This window comes from Lutzomyia longipalpis, chromosome 1 (assembly GCF_024334085.1).
Source record: "Lutzomyia longipalpis isolate SR_M1_2022 chromosome 1, ASM2433408v1".
Taxonomy (NCBI): Eukaryota; Metazoa; Arthropoda; class Insecta; order Diptera; family Psychodidae; genus Lutzomyia; species Lutzomyia longipalpis.
In genome coordinates, this window is record NC_074707.1 from 14,153,053 (window position 1) to 14,169,671 (window position 16,619).

The 16,619-nt window shown below is 36.7% G+C and overlaps 2 protein-coding genes across 17 annotated transcripts in view; both read right to left on the reverse strand.

Moving 5' to 3' along the window:
• The window catches only part of LOC129792487 (STAM-binding protein-like A), a 781,560-nt gene that overhangs the window by 87,987 nt on the left and 676,954 nt on the right, over positions 1-16,619 (reverse strand). The gene's annotated exons all lie outside the window — the stretch shown is intronic.
• The window catches only part of LOC129791249 (ankyrin-3-like), a 56,420-nt gene that overhangs the window by 30,416 nt on the left and 9,385 nt on the right, over positions 1-16,619 (reverse strand). For 9 of the 16 annotated variants that reach the window (XM_055829326.1, XM_055829320.1, XM_055829334.1 and 6 more), the window contains exons 2-4: positions 4,697-4,798; positions 3,123-3,575; positions 2,049-2,813 (exon numbers count right to left, since the gene is read on the reverse strand). In XM_055829326.1, coding sequence (XP_055685301.1) covers positions 2,049-2,813; positions 3,123-3,575; positions 4,697-4,798 — 1,320 coding nt within the window. Of the gene's footprint in view, positions 1-2,048; positions 2,814-3,122; positions 3,576-4,696; positions 4,799-5,504; positions 5,603-9,263; positions 9,563-12,242; positions 12,758-15,410; positions 16,520-16,619 lie in introns of those variants that run through there. The other 7 variants (XM_055829388.1, XM_055829370.1, XM_055829441.1 and 4 more) reach the window with 4 other exon arrangements.

Sequence of the window (16,619 nt, forward strand, 5' to 3'; positions counted from 1 at the left end):
AAAATTAGAATATTTAAAAATATTAAAAGCTCTTGATTTTTTTTGAATATCAGGTCACATTTAAAAGCTTCAACTCTTCAATTAAAGCTTAATAAAACAGATTTCAAGCTTATTTAAAGAAAAATCAATGCAAGAATTTTATAATTGAGATATTCAGAGCAATATTCTTTTAATGCAAAAGCTTCAGAATACTTTAGCACTGAATCAGCTGAATCATAATTAGTATGAATGACTCTTATTCGAGAGAATTCCCATGAATATTAAAATTGATCTTCTTGCTCTAATTTATCAATTTAAATTCACAGAAACTCAATTACATCACATTGCATCTGAACTTGGGACAAGATAAGTTGAGAAAATGGCAATAATAATGCTTCTGAATAAAACACGCCTTCGCTGTGAATCTTATCTCATTGGGTTTTCTATAATTAACACTGATTTGTGGAAAACGTGAGGAAAGATTTTACTTGTTTTGATGCACTAATTATGCAATGAGAGATTTAAAATTGAATAATCTCCTTTATTGTTATTTTTTGGGCTTTATTGAATTCCAAAGAATTAAAATAAAAAATGAAAATTTGGTCGAAACATCGCTGGAAAGCATAAAATCAGGGAATTAGTTGGTATACCACAATCGTGGCATACCAAGTATTGTAATCATCGGAAAAACCGACCACCTCAGATCGGGCTCAAACCTCGTATAAGCACGTTTTAGACATCCCACATTACGAAAATGGTGGTGGAAAATTTTTGATCCGGCCGGCCTGCCGGCCGGCCTCTGGCCCACACTTTGCCTTATAGCTCAAGAACGGTAACAGATAGAGACTTCCGCTTCAAAGTTTTCTATAGAAATGTGGGTGTAAATTTTCATTTTTTCGCATTTTCGAAATCCAAGATGGCCACCGTCCGCCATTTTGAAACACCGTAAACCAGTTCCCTTGCAGCTAAAGGTCTAAAATTTTAGTATGTTGTAGAGCTCAGTGAGACGTTTTCATCGATAACTCATACTTGAAAATCGGTCAAGCCGTTTAGCAAATATGGCGGTTTAAAGCAAAAAGTGTTTTTTCAATATAACTAGAGAACGGCTTGACCGATTTTGACCATCTTGGTATCAAATGAAAGGTATTGAAAAGCCCTACAACTGTCTAGAACATTTCAAGTTCCAGAAATGTCCGCAAGTGGCGCTAAAATCGAAAACAAAAATTGCCTAACTTAAAGGGGCAATATCTCCGAACATCTGTTATAGATTTCCTTTAAATTTTGATATGTTGTAGCCTGACTCAATATCTATCACCAGTCCGAAAATGAAGAAAATCTATGTCGCCGTTTAGAAGATATAGCCATTTGAAAATTTCTTGAATTTGAAAAGTTCTAAGAGCTATATCTCCTGCACTGCTTGACCGATTTTGCTCATCTTAGTATCAAATTAAAGGGTTTACAAAACTCTACTACTTTCTAGAACATCAGAAACCTCTAGAATCATTCCCTGAGGACAAAAAGTGCAAAAAACTGTTTTGATCAAACAAATAACCGCCATTTTGTGTTCTGGAGGTGACCTTGAAATGTATTGAAATATATGTCAGATTATAGCTTATTTCAATAGCTTTCCATAACTAGTCAAGAAATTTCTGTAGGTCTAATAGAACTAAAGATATAATCATTTTAATCTGTCAAATTGCTAAATTTTACAAAAAATAGACTTTGCCTACTAATACTACTCACAAATTAAATTACAACGCATAGACTGACCTATCCGTGTTGTGGTATACCAACTCTAATAACTGGACGCGTTATGATTGACTTTTTATTACTATTTTAGAAAAAAATTCTCAACAAGATTTACAGCCATTAAGCTTCAAAAGAGCTTCAAAAAAACATCCGCGTCACCTATAAATCTTCCACGCTTCGTAATCAAATGTGGGATTATTTGCAATTTTAATTGACAATAAATAACTTTTTTTTGGTTAGAATTATTTTAGTAAAGTTTAATCAATTCGCATTTTTTTTAGCAACTTTTTTTTTAATGATGATTTTCAAGGGAGACTCACCTGGTTAGCTCTGGCTGCAAGATGAAGCGGTGTTTCGCCACGTACGGTGGGCACATCGGGACTGGCATCGTGTTGGAGCAGGTAGATCACAATATTCATGCACCCCATGAAGGAGGCAACGTGAAGAGGTGTGAGCCCACTCTCGGTCGTAGCACTGATACTTGCGCCGTGCTTCAGCAGCAATTCCACCACCTTGATCCTGTTCTTCTTGCACGCAATATGCAATGGGGTGAAGCCATTGAGAGCACGAGCATTTGCATCGGCATTCCTGTCCAGCAGCAACTTGGCCACACGCACGTGCCCACAGTGAGCGGCCACGTGAAGAGCTGTGAGATAGTCAACAGTCACCTCGTCCACGGGTGCACGGTGATACAGCAAGATTCGGGCAGCATCCACATGTTCTCCCTGTGCTGCCATGTGTAGTGGGGCCAGGCCGTTCTTTGTCTTTGCACTTATGGGAGCTCCACGCTCTAGCAGCATATCCACAACTTGCTCGTGACCCGAACGTGCAGCACAGTGAAGGGGTGTCAGCCCATCTCGGGTCTTGCTCTCGATGTTGGCTCCCTTCTCCAGCAACAGCGACACCATGTTGGTTTTACCCCACTTTGCTGCCACATGTAGGGGGCTGATGTTATGCTTTGCAGCATAATTCACGTCTGCTCCCTTCTGAATTAGCAAATTAGCGATCGCTTCGTTCCCGTAATGAGACGCAATGTGAAGTGGCGTGAAACCTGACTTAGATGTCACGTCGGGATTATGATCATTCTGTGTGGAAAAATTAAAAAGAAAAATTGTTACTCAATCTATAAATTTTCCAATGTTATTTAAGCGTTGAAAAGTGGAAATAAAAAACGTTTTTTTTAACGGAAATGATGCCTCTGTGAAAATCAGCACGGATGTTTAATGAATTTCTGCAGAGAAGCATAAAATATTGTCCTCCTGATAGATGGAAATAAATTGCTAAAGTCTGCCAAAAAACTCTGCCAAGTCATCTCACGGCTTTTTTCCCCATTTTACTTGACCCATTAGTTGAGGAGAAGAAAAACAAAATGAAAAATTAACTGCAATACAAACCTCAAGGAGAAGTGTTGCAGCTTTCACGTCATCCTTCTTGGCAGCAATATGGAGTGCTGGCAAGCGAACCTTCCCGCGTGTATCGCTCTCCAGGAGGACAGCGACAACTTTATCGTGACCCTGCTGCATTGCCACCGCCAGTGGTGTAAATCCATCCTCTGTGGCCAAACTCTGATTGGCACCATTCGACAGGAGGAGCTTCACGACTGAATCGTGATTCTCCTGTGCCGCCATGTAGAGTGGCGTGAAACCATTTTGCGATTGCACATTCACGGACGCCCCGTGCTGCAGTAGCAACTTCACCACCTCCTCCTGCCCGGCAAGGGATGCAATATGCAGTGCTGTATTCCCCTTCTTCGTGGCACTATCCACGGTGGCGCCTCGTCGCAGTAGCTCCGCCACCACATGAACGTGCCCATCCTTCGATGCCAAATGTAGGGCATTCAGGCCATTCTACTCAAGGAAAGCATTGTCAACGCAGTTACCAAGCGCCACAGAATTTGTGAGAGATGGTGAGATAAGAGGAGAGAAAAATTTTTCATTAGTTACCGGCTATATTCATGTCTGCATGTGTGCTATCACGCGACTATATTGCACAATTTCCTCAAATAAACGGAAGCGCCGTCACTTGGATCAGCAAATATCATAATCACTCTCTTTTATTTATTTAGTGTTTTTATGATAAAGTTATTTTTTCTAATTGCTATGTGTACTCATTTCTCGCATGAATAATAAAATTTGTTTTCAAAAGAGATTCAACATTTTATTTGAATCATTTATTTTGAAAAGGGTGTGACTCTAATTTTAGCTATTTCATTTCAATTTTGATTTATTTTATTCTTAATTTGTTTTTTTAACCTTAAAATAATTTTATTAGGCTATTTACAGAGTTAAAGAAAAGTTAATTAATTTGGTTGATGACCTTTTAGGTCGATTTTCATCCCTTCTCAAGTTCATTCTTAGTGAATAAAATAATAAGTTTCCTTTCCTTTTCCGGTCGTTGTCAAGGGTAGAAAATTTCGTCCATAAAGAAAGACGTTTTCCAAAGCTTTCAACCCTTATCCGGACCTTCTGAAATTTTCTACCCCTGGCGACGACCGGAAAAGCAAAGAAAACTGTCTTACACCAGGTTCAACACAAAGTTTAAAATAATAAGAATATTTTCTCAGGCCAAAAAAATCATTAGACCCAAATCAATCTTATGTAAACGATCCCTTCAAACTTGTGAAGCAAATAAAACAGATTGCTTCGAGTTTTTCATATCGATCTCAAATTTAGCACGAGTGTTAATTAAATGCTATTTTATTCAAAATTTATGGAAAATGCCCTCAAAATAGGTGCTATGAACATACAATTTTTAAGCTGTTAGCCATTATGTATTCTACGCATAAATATGTATTTGAAGAATTTTTAAATTTTATACATAGCACCAAAATTGTATATAACGAAACATATCTTCCTTTATGTTTATTCATTCAAGCAATGTTTCCCTTCAAAACAAATATTGAGGGTAGAGAGGTATTATGATATTTGCTTTTTTAGTGGCAAACTCCATGTATCTACTTAGTACTTACAGCATTGCATGTATTGATGTCTATGTTGTTCTTCAGATGCTCGAGCACCTTATCAAGGTTGCCGGCTCGTGCCGCTCGAAGAAATGAGGTGTTTCCATCAGACTGCAAAAAAAAGAGACACCATATATGTCGAGATTAGTTTAGTTCGCTAATATATTTTATCATTTCCACACCAATAAATCCCATTTGAGTTTTTCCACATCGATCGGATTTCAACATAAACACACACAACCACCCAATATCCGCGAAGGAAGGAAGTGAAAATATTTTTCCCATCACTCTATAAATATCGCTGTGTACGATTACAATTTTATATGGCTTTTGGGTGTGCCAGGTGAAATATTTGTGGGGGTTCCTCCTTTGGGTTAGAAGGAAAATGTAGGTATAGACATTACACACATTATCTATCAGAAAAGAAAAATCGCTGTTTGAGCATAGACGGAAAATCAGATAGAAAATTCCTTGAACTCTAGCAATAACAATTATCCAAGTTTTGCATGCAAAAGTTTCGCATATTTTGCAACCCCTGTCAGGGTCTTTTCATCAACTAGCACACAGAGGGAATGTTTTTAACGCAAATTTTGCGTATACAGCTCTTCACACTATTGATTTTCGCCGACGACGTCGCCCAACAGACATCACCCTAAATCACAAATAGACGCCATAAGCGCCATGGGAATTGAATGGCAAAGTGCATGAAGAATTGTTGTGTCAGCAAAACCAATTTATCCACCATCTTTTCCACCCCCGCATCGGCGGCAAACAAGGTACAATATAATGTGGAAAAGTTGTAATATTGGGTAGTTACCAGGCATTTTGGAAAACACCCCATTTTTCGTTACTCGCCACTGCACCCTGAATTTTTTGTTCCTCTACCACCACCTGCTACACCATAAACCATTCAAATCTCTCTCATTTCCAACTATGCAAATTTATTGGACTTTTAACATGACTTTTGAGCACTTAAATTAATTAATTTTCACTCTCTTTCTCTCTGGAAAATTTACACCTCACAATGGTCAACCACAGAGTTTGGGAAGTTATATATCACGGAAGTCAACGCGGCTTTATGTTGCAAGATACTGAGAGACAGTCTGGCGCGGAAGCAACCACTGAGCTTCAAAAGTTGCCACAGAGAACTCCTAGCTAAGTGGTGGAAAAGCGTGAAAACGCCTCAAGTATTTTCCATCTCTTACACCCCTAAACGCGCATGCGTTTTCCACCCACCACCCTTTTGCCACAATAGGGGATGAAGCAACCAGCAAAGAGAGAAGAAAAAAAGAAAGTAGGAAAAAAAGCTCAATTTTCCCGCTTTTGTTCACATTTCTGCCCTCAAAACACTTTGCCATGCCCACCCTTTCAACCACGGGAAAAAAAAGCTCTCATTTCTGTACTTTTCACTTTGCATGTCCCCCAGGGCGGACAGAACTTCTATTCACACCACAAACATTTAATTGCATGTCTGTAAATATACCAAATATAGACGCCACACCCGTCTCATTTGCCTATATGGTACACCAGACGCTTCTACGACCACATCGAGAATTTCAAAATGAGGGTTGAAAAAATCAGAGCAGAGTGTTGGGAGTGAAAAATCAATATTTTTGATCGTGACTTTCACGCAAAATTACGTCGATAAGCCGATTGGAATGGAAGATAAATCGCCTATATTTTATCCTCAACCTCCCTCAATGTTTTTTAGCTCCTATGCACAAAGCAATGATCAAGATTTATTGGAGGCATGTGGGTGTAAGGGAAAAGATATATTTTAAAAATATAGATTTTTTTAAGTCATCTGAACCAAACAAATTGTAAAGTTTCCATAGAGATGATAATTCTTTTCAATTTTGGAAGAGTTTTTCTCAATATTTTCTCTTCATATATTGTAATGAATTTTGTTTATTAATTTTTCTTTTTTTTTCTATATTTTGTAAGCTGAAAACAGATCTGTGAACTCTTAAATAATTTTGTATATTTAATGAATAAACATTTTATTTTAAAAAATAGAGATGATAATTTTGTCCATTTTGTCGAGATTTTAATCAATATATGGGTAGAATTCTATTTAAATTTAATCAATAATTATGGAGGATTGTTTGTGAAAACTCTCCACTTTTCATAAATTTAAACTTAATTTAGAACTCACAAAGAAACATAAGAGAATGCATAAGCTGCAAGAATAAGTAAAAGCGCGAAAATTCTTGACTTTTTACACTCTTAATAAAAATTGTTTGTTTAAAAAGTTCTGATTTAATTTATTATCTACAGCAATGACTGAATTAAAAGGAAGCAAATCGATACTTCAAAATTAAGTAGTTTAAAAGTTTAATTAAAAGTTACATCAACATTAGGAATTTGCCATGTTCTGTATACATTTTAGAGTGTTTTTATGCTTAGGGAATTTGAAAAACTTAAAGGGTTCCTTAACTTAAACTTAACACTTGCGAAAAACTCAACAGAATACCCAAAGAATTCAAAAAGAAAAATTTTATGAAATTATTCGCGACTTCTGTTGTTCATTAGAGCCGAATTCCTGCTTCCCAAAGGACAAGATAGCAAACACTGAAGACGTTCTACTATAAGATCGAAAGCTCTGGAAAAAATTGCTGTCTTTCCTTGGGGAAGTAGGATTTTGGAAGTTGCGGATGAGTAGAAATTCACGTCAGATGGCTAAGAGATATGAAATTATTACAACGTCTATCTTATCTTCACGCACCCCTCTAAAGATTATTCAAAGCCAAATCAAGGAAAAACTCTTTCCTAAGTTAGTATACATTTTTCTGAAGATTTTGGGGGTAATAGCATATTGTTTGAAGAAAACAAACATGACTAAGAGTCCTGGCCCAGCCCTATTAAGTAACATAAGGAATCAATATTGTGAAAAAGTAATTAAGCAAGTAGAAAATAATTATTTAAAAAATTTACGAAGAAATTTTCCATATTAACTTGTACGAGACGCTAAGAAGGAAAAATCTAAAATATCTGAAGAAAATGTTAATCAAATTGTAGAGCATTAAAAGATACCTTCACAATACAATATTTTCCAATAAATTTTTAAAGGAGAGACAATAAAACTCATCGTCTGACTTTTCTGCAAAACAATGATTAAAAAACATTATTTAAATGGGGTCGCTGTGACGGGGAAGTGGGGGCGATATCCCACATAGCCTGCCACATAGCGTTTGCAACTTCCCTCTCCACACCAAACAAAAGGATATTAAAAATCTATATTAAATCGCATATAATACATTATTCAACAAAGGAAAATATTCTATTTATTGATTTTTCTAAATAAAACTCATCAATTTATAAACATTCGTATGCATTCAAAGAATCTTGATGAAAAGCAACCCCATTGGAAATTTTTCCCTCTTTCTAACACAAAAAAAATGCAGTTGCATTTTAATGACTATTGCATACTTTATGTAGCTTAGGGGAGGGAACAAGTAATGAAAAATAACGCCATGAACATTTTCCCTCTGCAATTCCACCCTCCATACAATGCACAGCCATTGGGTTCTTGCTTGAATTTCAAATTATTCCATCAGATATGTACGTTTCACTTGCTTCATATTCCAGTACAATGGGGCTATAATCTTAAAGAGGGTGACTTTCACTTTTCACAAATGCTACAACGTACCCCAGAGTAGGTACCTATATTTTACGAAATGACGGGGGTGACTTTTTCGGCTTTTTTCGTCTTCACCTGATGGCTGAATAATTAAGTAAATGTTTGAAAATGTAATTAAGTTCCAAAATTTTCTCTTCTATTTTTAGGTTGTAACATTTTTTATTCACTTCCTTTTGCGAGTGAAAATGCCACAAATCACCAAGAAGGACACACGAGGGATTTTTCATATGTTAATTCCCTCCAACACCCGCCCGCTTTGCAAAGTTTGGTGTAAAAGTCAGGGGCAAAAAAATTAAACAAATGGAGGTGTGCCCTTTTTGCACACTTAATGCCCTTCAGTCCCTTTTGATTTCTAACCGAATTTGTGTGACAAAGTCAGTCAATGATGGCTGAGAGGGCTGAGAAGGTCAAAAGAGGCGGAAATGCTAGAGATTTTGCTGATGAAAAAATCAGCCATTTTACCTTTTTTGTACCATGAGTCAAAAATATTGATCGCATTGCGGCAAAGTAAAGCCACTATTCATGCTTTTGCACAACCCCCCACATCCTTCAAATTTTCCCAATTTTTTTTGTCCTTCATATAAAACCCATAAAATTCATCAAAGTCAGGAAAATGTCTTCTTTAGAATTTCTTTGGTTGTCATAAATTTTGTGGAGATTCACAAAAATGGCAAATAATGGTGAAAAATCATTGGGAAAAGCTCGTTTGCTATATGGAGAAAATTGAGGAAAATCCTCGGCTTTAGTTGCTGGATTCAAAATGGAGGACGAAATTTTCTTTTGCCTCTGTTTTAACGCCCTGCATGAAAATTAGCTGAAAATCACCTTAAGATCGTTAAAAATCCTTTTTTGTCAATGAAAAATTCTTCTTATTGCTAAAAATTATCTTTTTGTGATATTTTTGGGCACTAAAAGAGCTTTCAAGGTGCTTTTTACCTGAGTTCCATTTTCGGTGACCATTTCAAGGTCGTTGGAAAATTGCTAATTCCATAAATTAGAGACAATACGGATATGGAGGAAGTGTGTTTTCCACGAAAAACACCCTTCAAAGTATTACACAAATCACACAACACGAGAAAAAAGTCAAAAGTTTGGGAAAACTGCAAAAATTGGCAATTTGAAATGAAAATCCACCCCACTTTTCACAATGGAGTTTTCCTCTTTGGAACAGAACTCAATACACCTCCGGCAACCGAACCTTCTAGCTACGTCTCGACGCTGCAAGGATTCCTCGAAGACTGACGGAAAATTCAGCCGAAGGATGCGAATAACACGGAAATTATTGTCGCTTTCATTGGCGCATGTCTCACATTTTTTACAACCACCACAGTCAAGGAGCCGGCTTCCTGCTACACATAATACCATATAAACAGCCCGGCCATTTGACGAACCCTGACATGGGAAAATTGTTGCTCAGTCACAACCATCCCCTACTCTTTCGCCCTCGTTACATATGCCGCTTCATGTAGTCAGAGACACCCTCACTTGTGCACACAAACACGAGGGTAGTACGCGAGGAGCACGAGGACGACGAAGGACTCTTTATATCCATCTCCCTCTCGGAAATACTCTGGAGAGAACCTTTCGCCTGAGCATAGGGGGTTGAATGAATGAACTGGCACAGTAGGAATATTCTGCAACGGAGGTCAATGCATTTTGCACATAAGCCACCCGGCGTCACCCTGGCTTCCACTTTCTTCCCACCCCCCCCCCCCCCCCACACACACCAAAAGCCACCCATTTGATCCAACATGAATTTTTCATAAGCCCTCAAGAGTGGATTTTTACCCCGGAAAAGGTAAAGACGTGCTTTTGGTGAAAGATTAAGGAAAACTTTTGTGAGTTTTCTCATGAAGTTTCTCGTTCAAAGTTTTTGGGGACACAGCGCGATGTGCTCTATTGGGATAAAATTGATTCTCTGAGCAAAATGAATAAATCAACGTGACATTTTCTTCCTCTCAGACAGTCTTATCTTAAATTTTGCAAAACGTGCCCTAAAATAGATTTCGTTTATTGATTAAATTTTCATGGAAACTTTACTCAATTCGCAAGAGTAATTTTCCTTTTGAGGAAAAGTAATTTTGGGAGATTGAATCAAGATTAATTTAATTGATTAAAATTAGTTGAATTATAGGGAAAATTAGGGAAATTTAATAGGTTTTTTAGTAAGGGTTAAAAATACAAAAATTCATCTTGAAGATAAAAGAAAACACTTGAGGAAAAACAGGTAGGTCATCGTCAGAGATGTGCAATCTCATACATATGACGTGAGTCCTACGGGAGTGATTGATTTCTGGCCCATGCCCAGAAATGCGCCGGGATTCACGTCACGCAACATTGAAAGATTTACCGTCTGCTTCACGTCACATCTCACCTCTGAGGCACTCAATCAAGAGACGAATACCTCACGAGAAGCGCATATACACAAAAATATTCAACGTCTTTATAGATTTAGTGGGGTATATTTTTAATTGAACTCTTAACGCCAATAGAGCAATTAAACACACCGAAATTCTGTTTAGAGAGAGACTTGGCTGATAAATATAAATCAATGCCGGCTAATGAAGAAAACTCATCTCCGGAAAAATTTCGAGGAGTATGACGTTTTCCACGCAGCTTGAGGAAAAAATGTGCCAGAGACATATTGACCTCAAGCCACATTGTAGATCTAATCGCAACAAAAAAAAAATTCTGCTAATATGAATGCCAGAAAGGCGCTAAGAGAAAATCCACATTGAGCTTTTCACATTTCACACACACACTGGCATGAGGAAAATGGCAAAGAAAAATATCCAAATACATTTTGTCAATGTGAGCTTGCTACTTATACAGCATAGCATATGGGAAGGAGTATGAGGAGAAAATCTGAAAATCTGTCTAAATATAACTTCGACTGGCTACAGAAATTTTCTAACCAAGTAATAAGAAGCAGAGCACACATGAGGAAAAACTTTTCGTCCTCACACTGAATCCCCCCGCGATGGGGCTCATGTGTGTACGACACAATTGAGAAAATAGCAAAGAGTTGTGGAGAGTTGAGGAAAAAAAATCTATATAATAAAGAAAGGTCTGTTTGTTGGTAATCTTCCGTCGTGTTCGGCTATACAAATCTACACCGTTTGACCGATCGCGATGAAATTTGGTACAGAGGCTCCTTATAACAGGCGGTTTCGAGTGGCCGTATTCATTTTCCCCCCAAAGCCCCCCTTCAGGTAGCCCCCATATAACTGTCATGCATTTTTTGCGAATTTTTGAATTTGGCGCCCGAAATGTTGTATGAAAATGATTTCTTCTCTTTGAATTTTTTTTTCTTTTGGGTTTGTTGAGTGCTCTCCATCTATATAATAAAGAAAGGTCTCTCTATAATTTCGTTCCTGTTCATCTATGCATTTCTACACCGTTGGTCCGATCGTGATGAAATTTGGTACAGAGACTACTAATACCAGGCGGTTTTTACCAACGACATTCATTTTCCCCCCAGAGCCCCCCTTCACATAGCCCCCATATAAAATTCATGCTTTTTTGACTACTTTTTGAATTCGGCGCCATAAATGTTGTGCGAAATTCACTTTTTCCCTTTGAAATATCTGTTGGAGGTTTTTGTGTGGCCCATCTATATAATAAAGAAAGGTCTCTCTATAATTTCGTTCCTGTTCATCTATGCATTTCTACACCGTTGGTCCGATCGTGATGAAATTTGGTACAGAGACTCCTGATACCAGGCGGTTTTTACCAACGAATAAATCTTGCATTAAATATATTTCAATTCATCACAATTCCTTTCTCCCTCTAAAATTTGCGCGAAGCGCAAAAATTCCCCGCGAAGCGGGGCGAGGTAAATTGGAGCGAAGCGACAATTTACCTCGTTAGCAATAAAATTAAATAAATAAATTTGCAGGAAAAAACAACACTCACACCGCCAAGACTTGAGAGTGATGGAAAACGTTTCTTGAACATTTTTTCCTATATCTCTATTTTCCTCCACTGAATTTGATCTTTTCTGAAGTGCACAAGCAGTGGCACCAATTTCTTTCTTTTTTTTTCACTTTTCCACTTCACGAGATGAAAATTTTCACGAAAAATTGAACTATTTTCCACAAACTATCCGCAATTGAAGCTTCTTTTGCCCACTTTCTAGATCCAACTCAGATTTTTCAAGAATGAACTTGATGAGCACATTTTATTTTTTCGTAGCACTGAGAACTACTTTTTTCCTCTCGCAGCTGGATCGGAACTTTCAATTGGCAAAACAAATTAAGAAAAGGGCGATGAAATCACGTGAAAAGTATGCGAAAAATCCCGATAAAATAAAAAGTAATTCGTTAGAGGGTAAAAAAAAGTAAAAGAATGGAGGGAAGGCAAAATAGAGAGAAAATTGCCAACAAGACACCAAAATAGATCAATTCTTGCCGCTGGCGCGTCTCACACTGATTCTCTCAGAAGACTTTTTGAAAATTCTCATGAAAATACTCACAGTAGTGTTTGAGAATCCTAAACTTTTAATTTTAGAAACTAACATTTTCTCTTCACTCTCGCATTTTCTCGCTCTCATTTTCCCCGCAACATATCGCACAATGTTTAGAACATTTTCATCTGCAATCTTTCGTTGGTGTTGGTATATTTTGTCTACAAGTACATGAGCTTTTCATGTTTAAATTTCAACCACATTTTGTTTTGAATTTGGAAAATTTTTGAATTTTCCGTAATTTTAGTGGAAAGTACTTAAAACTGGTTTAGTGTACTTTACTATAAATTTTCTCATTTATTATGGAATGGATCAGTGTTCAAACACTATGAAAGTGTTATTAGGCTAAAAATTACACAAATTAATTTTTAAAAGAAGACTTCACGTTGTAAAAGAAACGTCAAACGTTGGACTAGAAACATCAAATGTACTGGTAAGCTGACCAAGCTTACGAGAGCTGTGTTTCTTTCAGTGTACCAATTTTGTGAGAGCAAACTAGAACGCAAATTCATTTAAATACGCGCAAAGTCGGGAAAAGTTGAAAAGTCATCCCGCAAGAAATCTTTAAAACGCCATATCTCGGGAACGGCTCCATAGATTTTCGAGTTTGAGCTATCGTTGGAAAGGTCTTAACCTCAACTATAATATATTAAAATATGAAGTCAATCGATAATAGCATTTTCGAAATATTCGAGTTCGAAATTTTCGAAAATTTTTATTTTGACTTTAACGCCTCTCGCGGTCATTTTTCGAAGTTGCAATGTTCTAGACATTTGTAGAGCTTCACGAAACCTTTCATTTGCTCTTGAGTTGATTAAAGTCGGACTTGTAGAACCCGAGATATGACATGCCAACTTTGGAAGGCTATATCTCGAGAACGACGACATAGATTTTCTTCATTTTTGGCACGGAGCTAGATAATATAGTCAGCTATAACATATCAAAAAATGAAGCAAATCGATAATGGCGTTTTCGAGATATTAATCGAAAACTCATCGAAAATTTTGTTTTTGATTTTTGGCCCCCTAGCGGTCACTTTTGAAACTTCGGATGTTCTGGAGAGTTGTAGGGTTTGTTGAGATCTTTCATTTGACCCCGGGTTGATCAAAATCGGTCAAGCCGTTTTCGAGTTATGGTCGATTTTCGATGAAAATTTGTGGCAGCCATATTGGCTAAACGGCTTGACCGATTTTCGAAAATGAGGTATCGTTGGAAAGCTCTTGATGGCCCCTACAATATATCAAAATTTCAGATTTTTAGCTATTACAGGGGCTGAGATATAGCGAAAACAAAATTTTGAGGTTATTCAAAATGGCGGACGGAGGGGTGGGGGGTGGATTTGACCTCATAATCGGATGTCTTCCGGTCGATATTTAAACTTTGCCGTTGACCGCAAGTCTCTATCTATTACCGTTCTCTTGTAATTTAGCAAAAGGTTCCGGACGGACGGACGGACGGCCGGCCGGCCGGAAAAATTTTTTTGGCGCATACGTTTTTTGGAATGTGGGGACCCTAATTCGTGCTCATCCCAAGTTTGAGCCCGATCTGACGACTTTCGATTTTGCTCGGTACACAAAAGCTGTGTCTGAAAGAAACACAGCTAAAATTTCAAAAGACACTTCAAAAGTCTAAGAGAAACTTCAAACGTTAGATAAGAAACGTCAAATATTAAAAGAAAAACATCAATGATTTTAAAATAAATATCAAACGTTAGAGTAGAAACGTAAAACGTGACAATTTTACAATTGTAAAACGTCAAAATCTGATAATTTGAATACAACAGTTAGTTTCTTCAGTTAAGTTAATTAAAATTTTCAAAACCTTCGATTTCTAAGTCGTTCTTTTTAATCCACTTAAATATCCTTAAAAAGAATATTATTTAAGCATCCCCTAAAATATATTTCTGGATGCATCCCTGGGAAGGAAACTAATTGAAGAGTTTGTTTATTAAGGATCGTAATCAATTTTCGTATTAAATAAGCCCAAGAAATTAATAAATAGTTAACTCTTTTCCGATCTTACGATGAATATAAGAAAAACAGATAACAAATTATGTTAAAAAATTTTTTAATTGTTTTATTTTGATAATTTATCTTGGCTATTTTTCACAAAAGAACTATACAAAAAAAAATAAGAACTAACCGGTACGTTACAAAAGATGATTAATGCTATATTTTATTTTCTCATAAAAGGTTGTCATCTGTTTAATTGAGTGCCATTCCTAGTAATCTCTCTGTTAATTATATCTTAATTTCAGAAGAATAATATCACGATACATAAATTTGTATGATTCCCATCAGACACCCAGAAAGTAATTAAAATAAGAACTGAAATGCTTGCTACTTTTATGTTACATGTTGGTAAATTATTCAAAAGTAGAATAGAATAATTCAAAAGCATTCCAGTCTAATATACTAAATTTAATGAGCTACAGCACGTAAGCTGAGGCTAATACTTATCTCTTGTACACAATAGTAATTACAACTCTTACGTCTCCTACGTTGAACATGAACCGTATATGGATAATTATATCGCACCCTTTATGTATATTTTATTGATCACTCATAAACCATCCCCTATGGTTGGGGGAAGCTTGTGTGCAATTTTAACCCACTCACCGATTTTGTATTGGCCACAGGTTCACCCATTGTTCAGCCGGCAAATATGTATTTTGTATCCAAAATGTTATATGTGCTCTTGTGGATGACAAAAGGCACCCCAAAAGCAATAACAAGGGGGTGGCTGCGCGCTTTGCTGTAGAATTCAGAGGACTATGAGAGTCACTGGCTTGCAGTTAAAGAGAAACTTGTAGTTATGGAGAACTTTTAAATTCACACACTCACACATATAAATGAAATAATATATATTGAATAATTACGTAATTATTCCAAATTGTGAAAACTTCTAAATAGCACTAAATCACTATGTTATGTAAATTTTTTTTATATTCTGCTAATACGATTTTTATATATTTTTTTATATGTTTTTTTTTCTATTAAAATTGTGCTTCAGCGATGAAGTTTTAAAAACGTTTTTTTTATATGAAAAATGTTGGTTTTTTATCACAAAATTTTCCTCCCGTGCGTTTTCTCCGTCCACTAATTGCTATTCGTTGAGAATTTGCACGAATATATGTAGCTATTTTGTATGCACCACTCAGAAGCTTTTACAAGGAAATTCTCTACACGTTTGTTGGAATTATACTCAGGTGAATATTTATTATATGAAGGGATGGAAATTTAAGTGCATGTAGAGAAAATTGTGAACACGCCCTAAAACATTTGCATAGGCACCGATTTTATTGATTTTGGACGTTGTATTGCGAAATTTTCTATTTCGCTGCAGTAGAAAAGCTCCATAAAAGTGGATTTTTTCGCAATAAATCTTCTGCAGAGGTAAAAGAAGTTTTTTTTTTATCTTTCTTGTCTCTTTGTTCCCCCGCGGGGCTTTTCCCAGGCAGCAGAGAGAGCCACACTAAAAATTTATGTAATCACTACCGAGACACAAATTTCTGGTTTTTTATTCACTTTCATTCAGCAAAAAGGTATATGTAATCCAAAAGCTCTCTCAGCATTTTTTTTGCACCGAAAAAGTGGCACAATTGTGAGATTTTATGGAGATTTTTAGTGTTTGAACCACAATAAATTTTGGGGAAAAATTTATATCTGCAAAAATTTTCTGCAGAAGTGAACGAGTGCCGCAGAGGGACTTGTGTTCATCACCAGCTTGCAAGTGGAACTGAACGAAGAGTCCCCAAACTGGGTTTTCCTCTCCACTAAGGATATGATTGGTGCAATGCGACGCCGGTTCCACAAGCGCCAAATGCA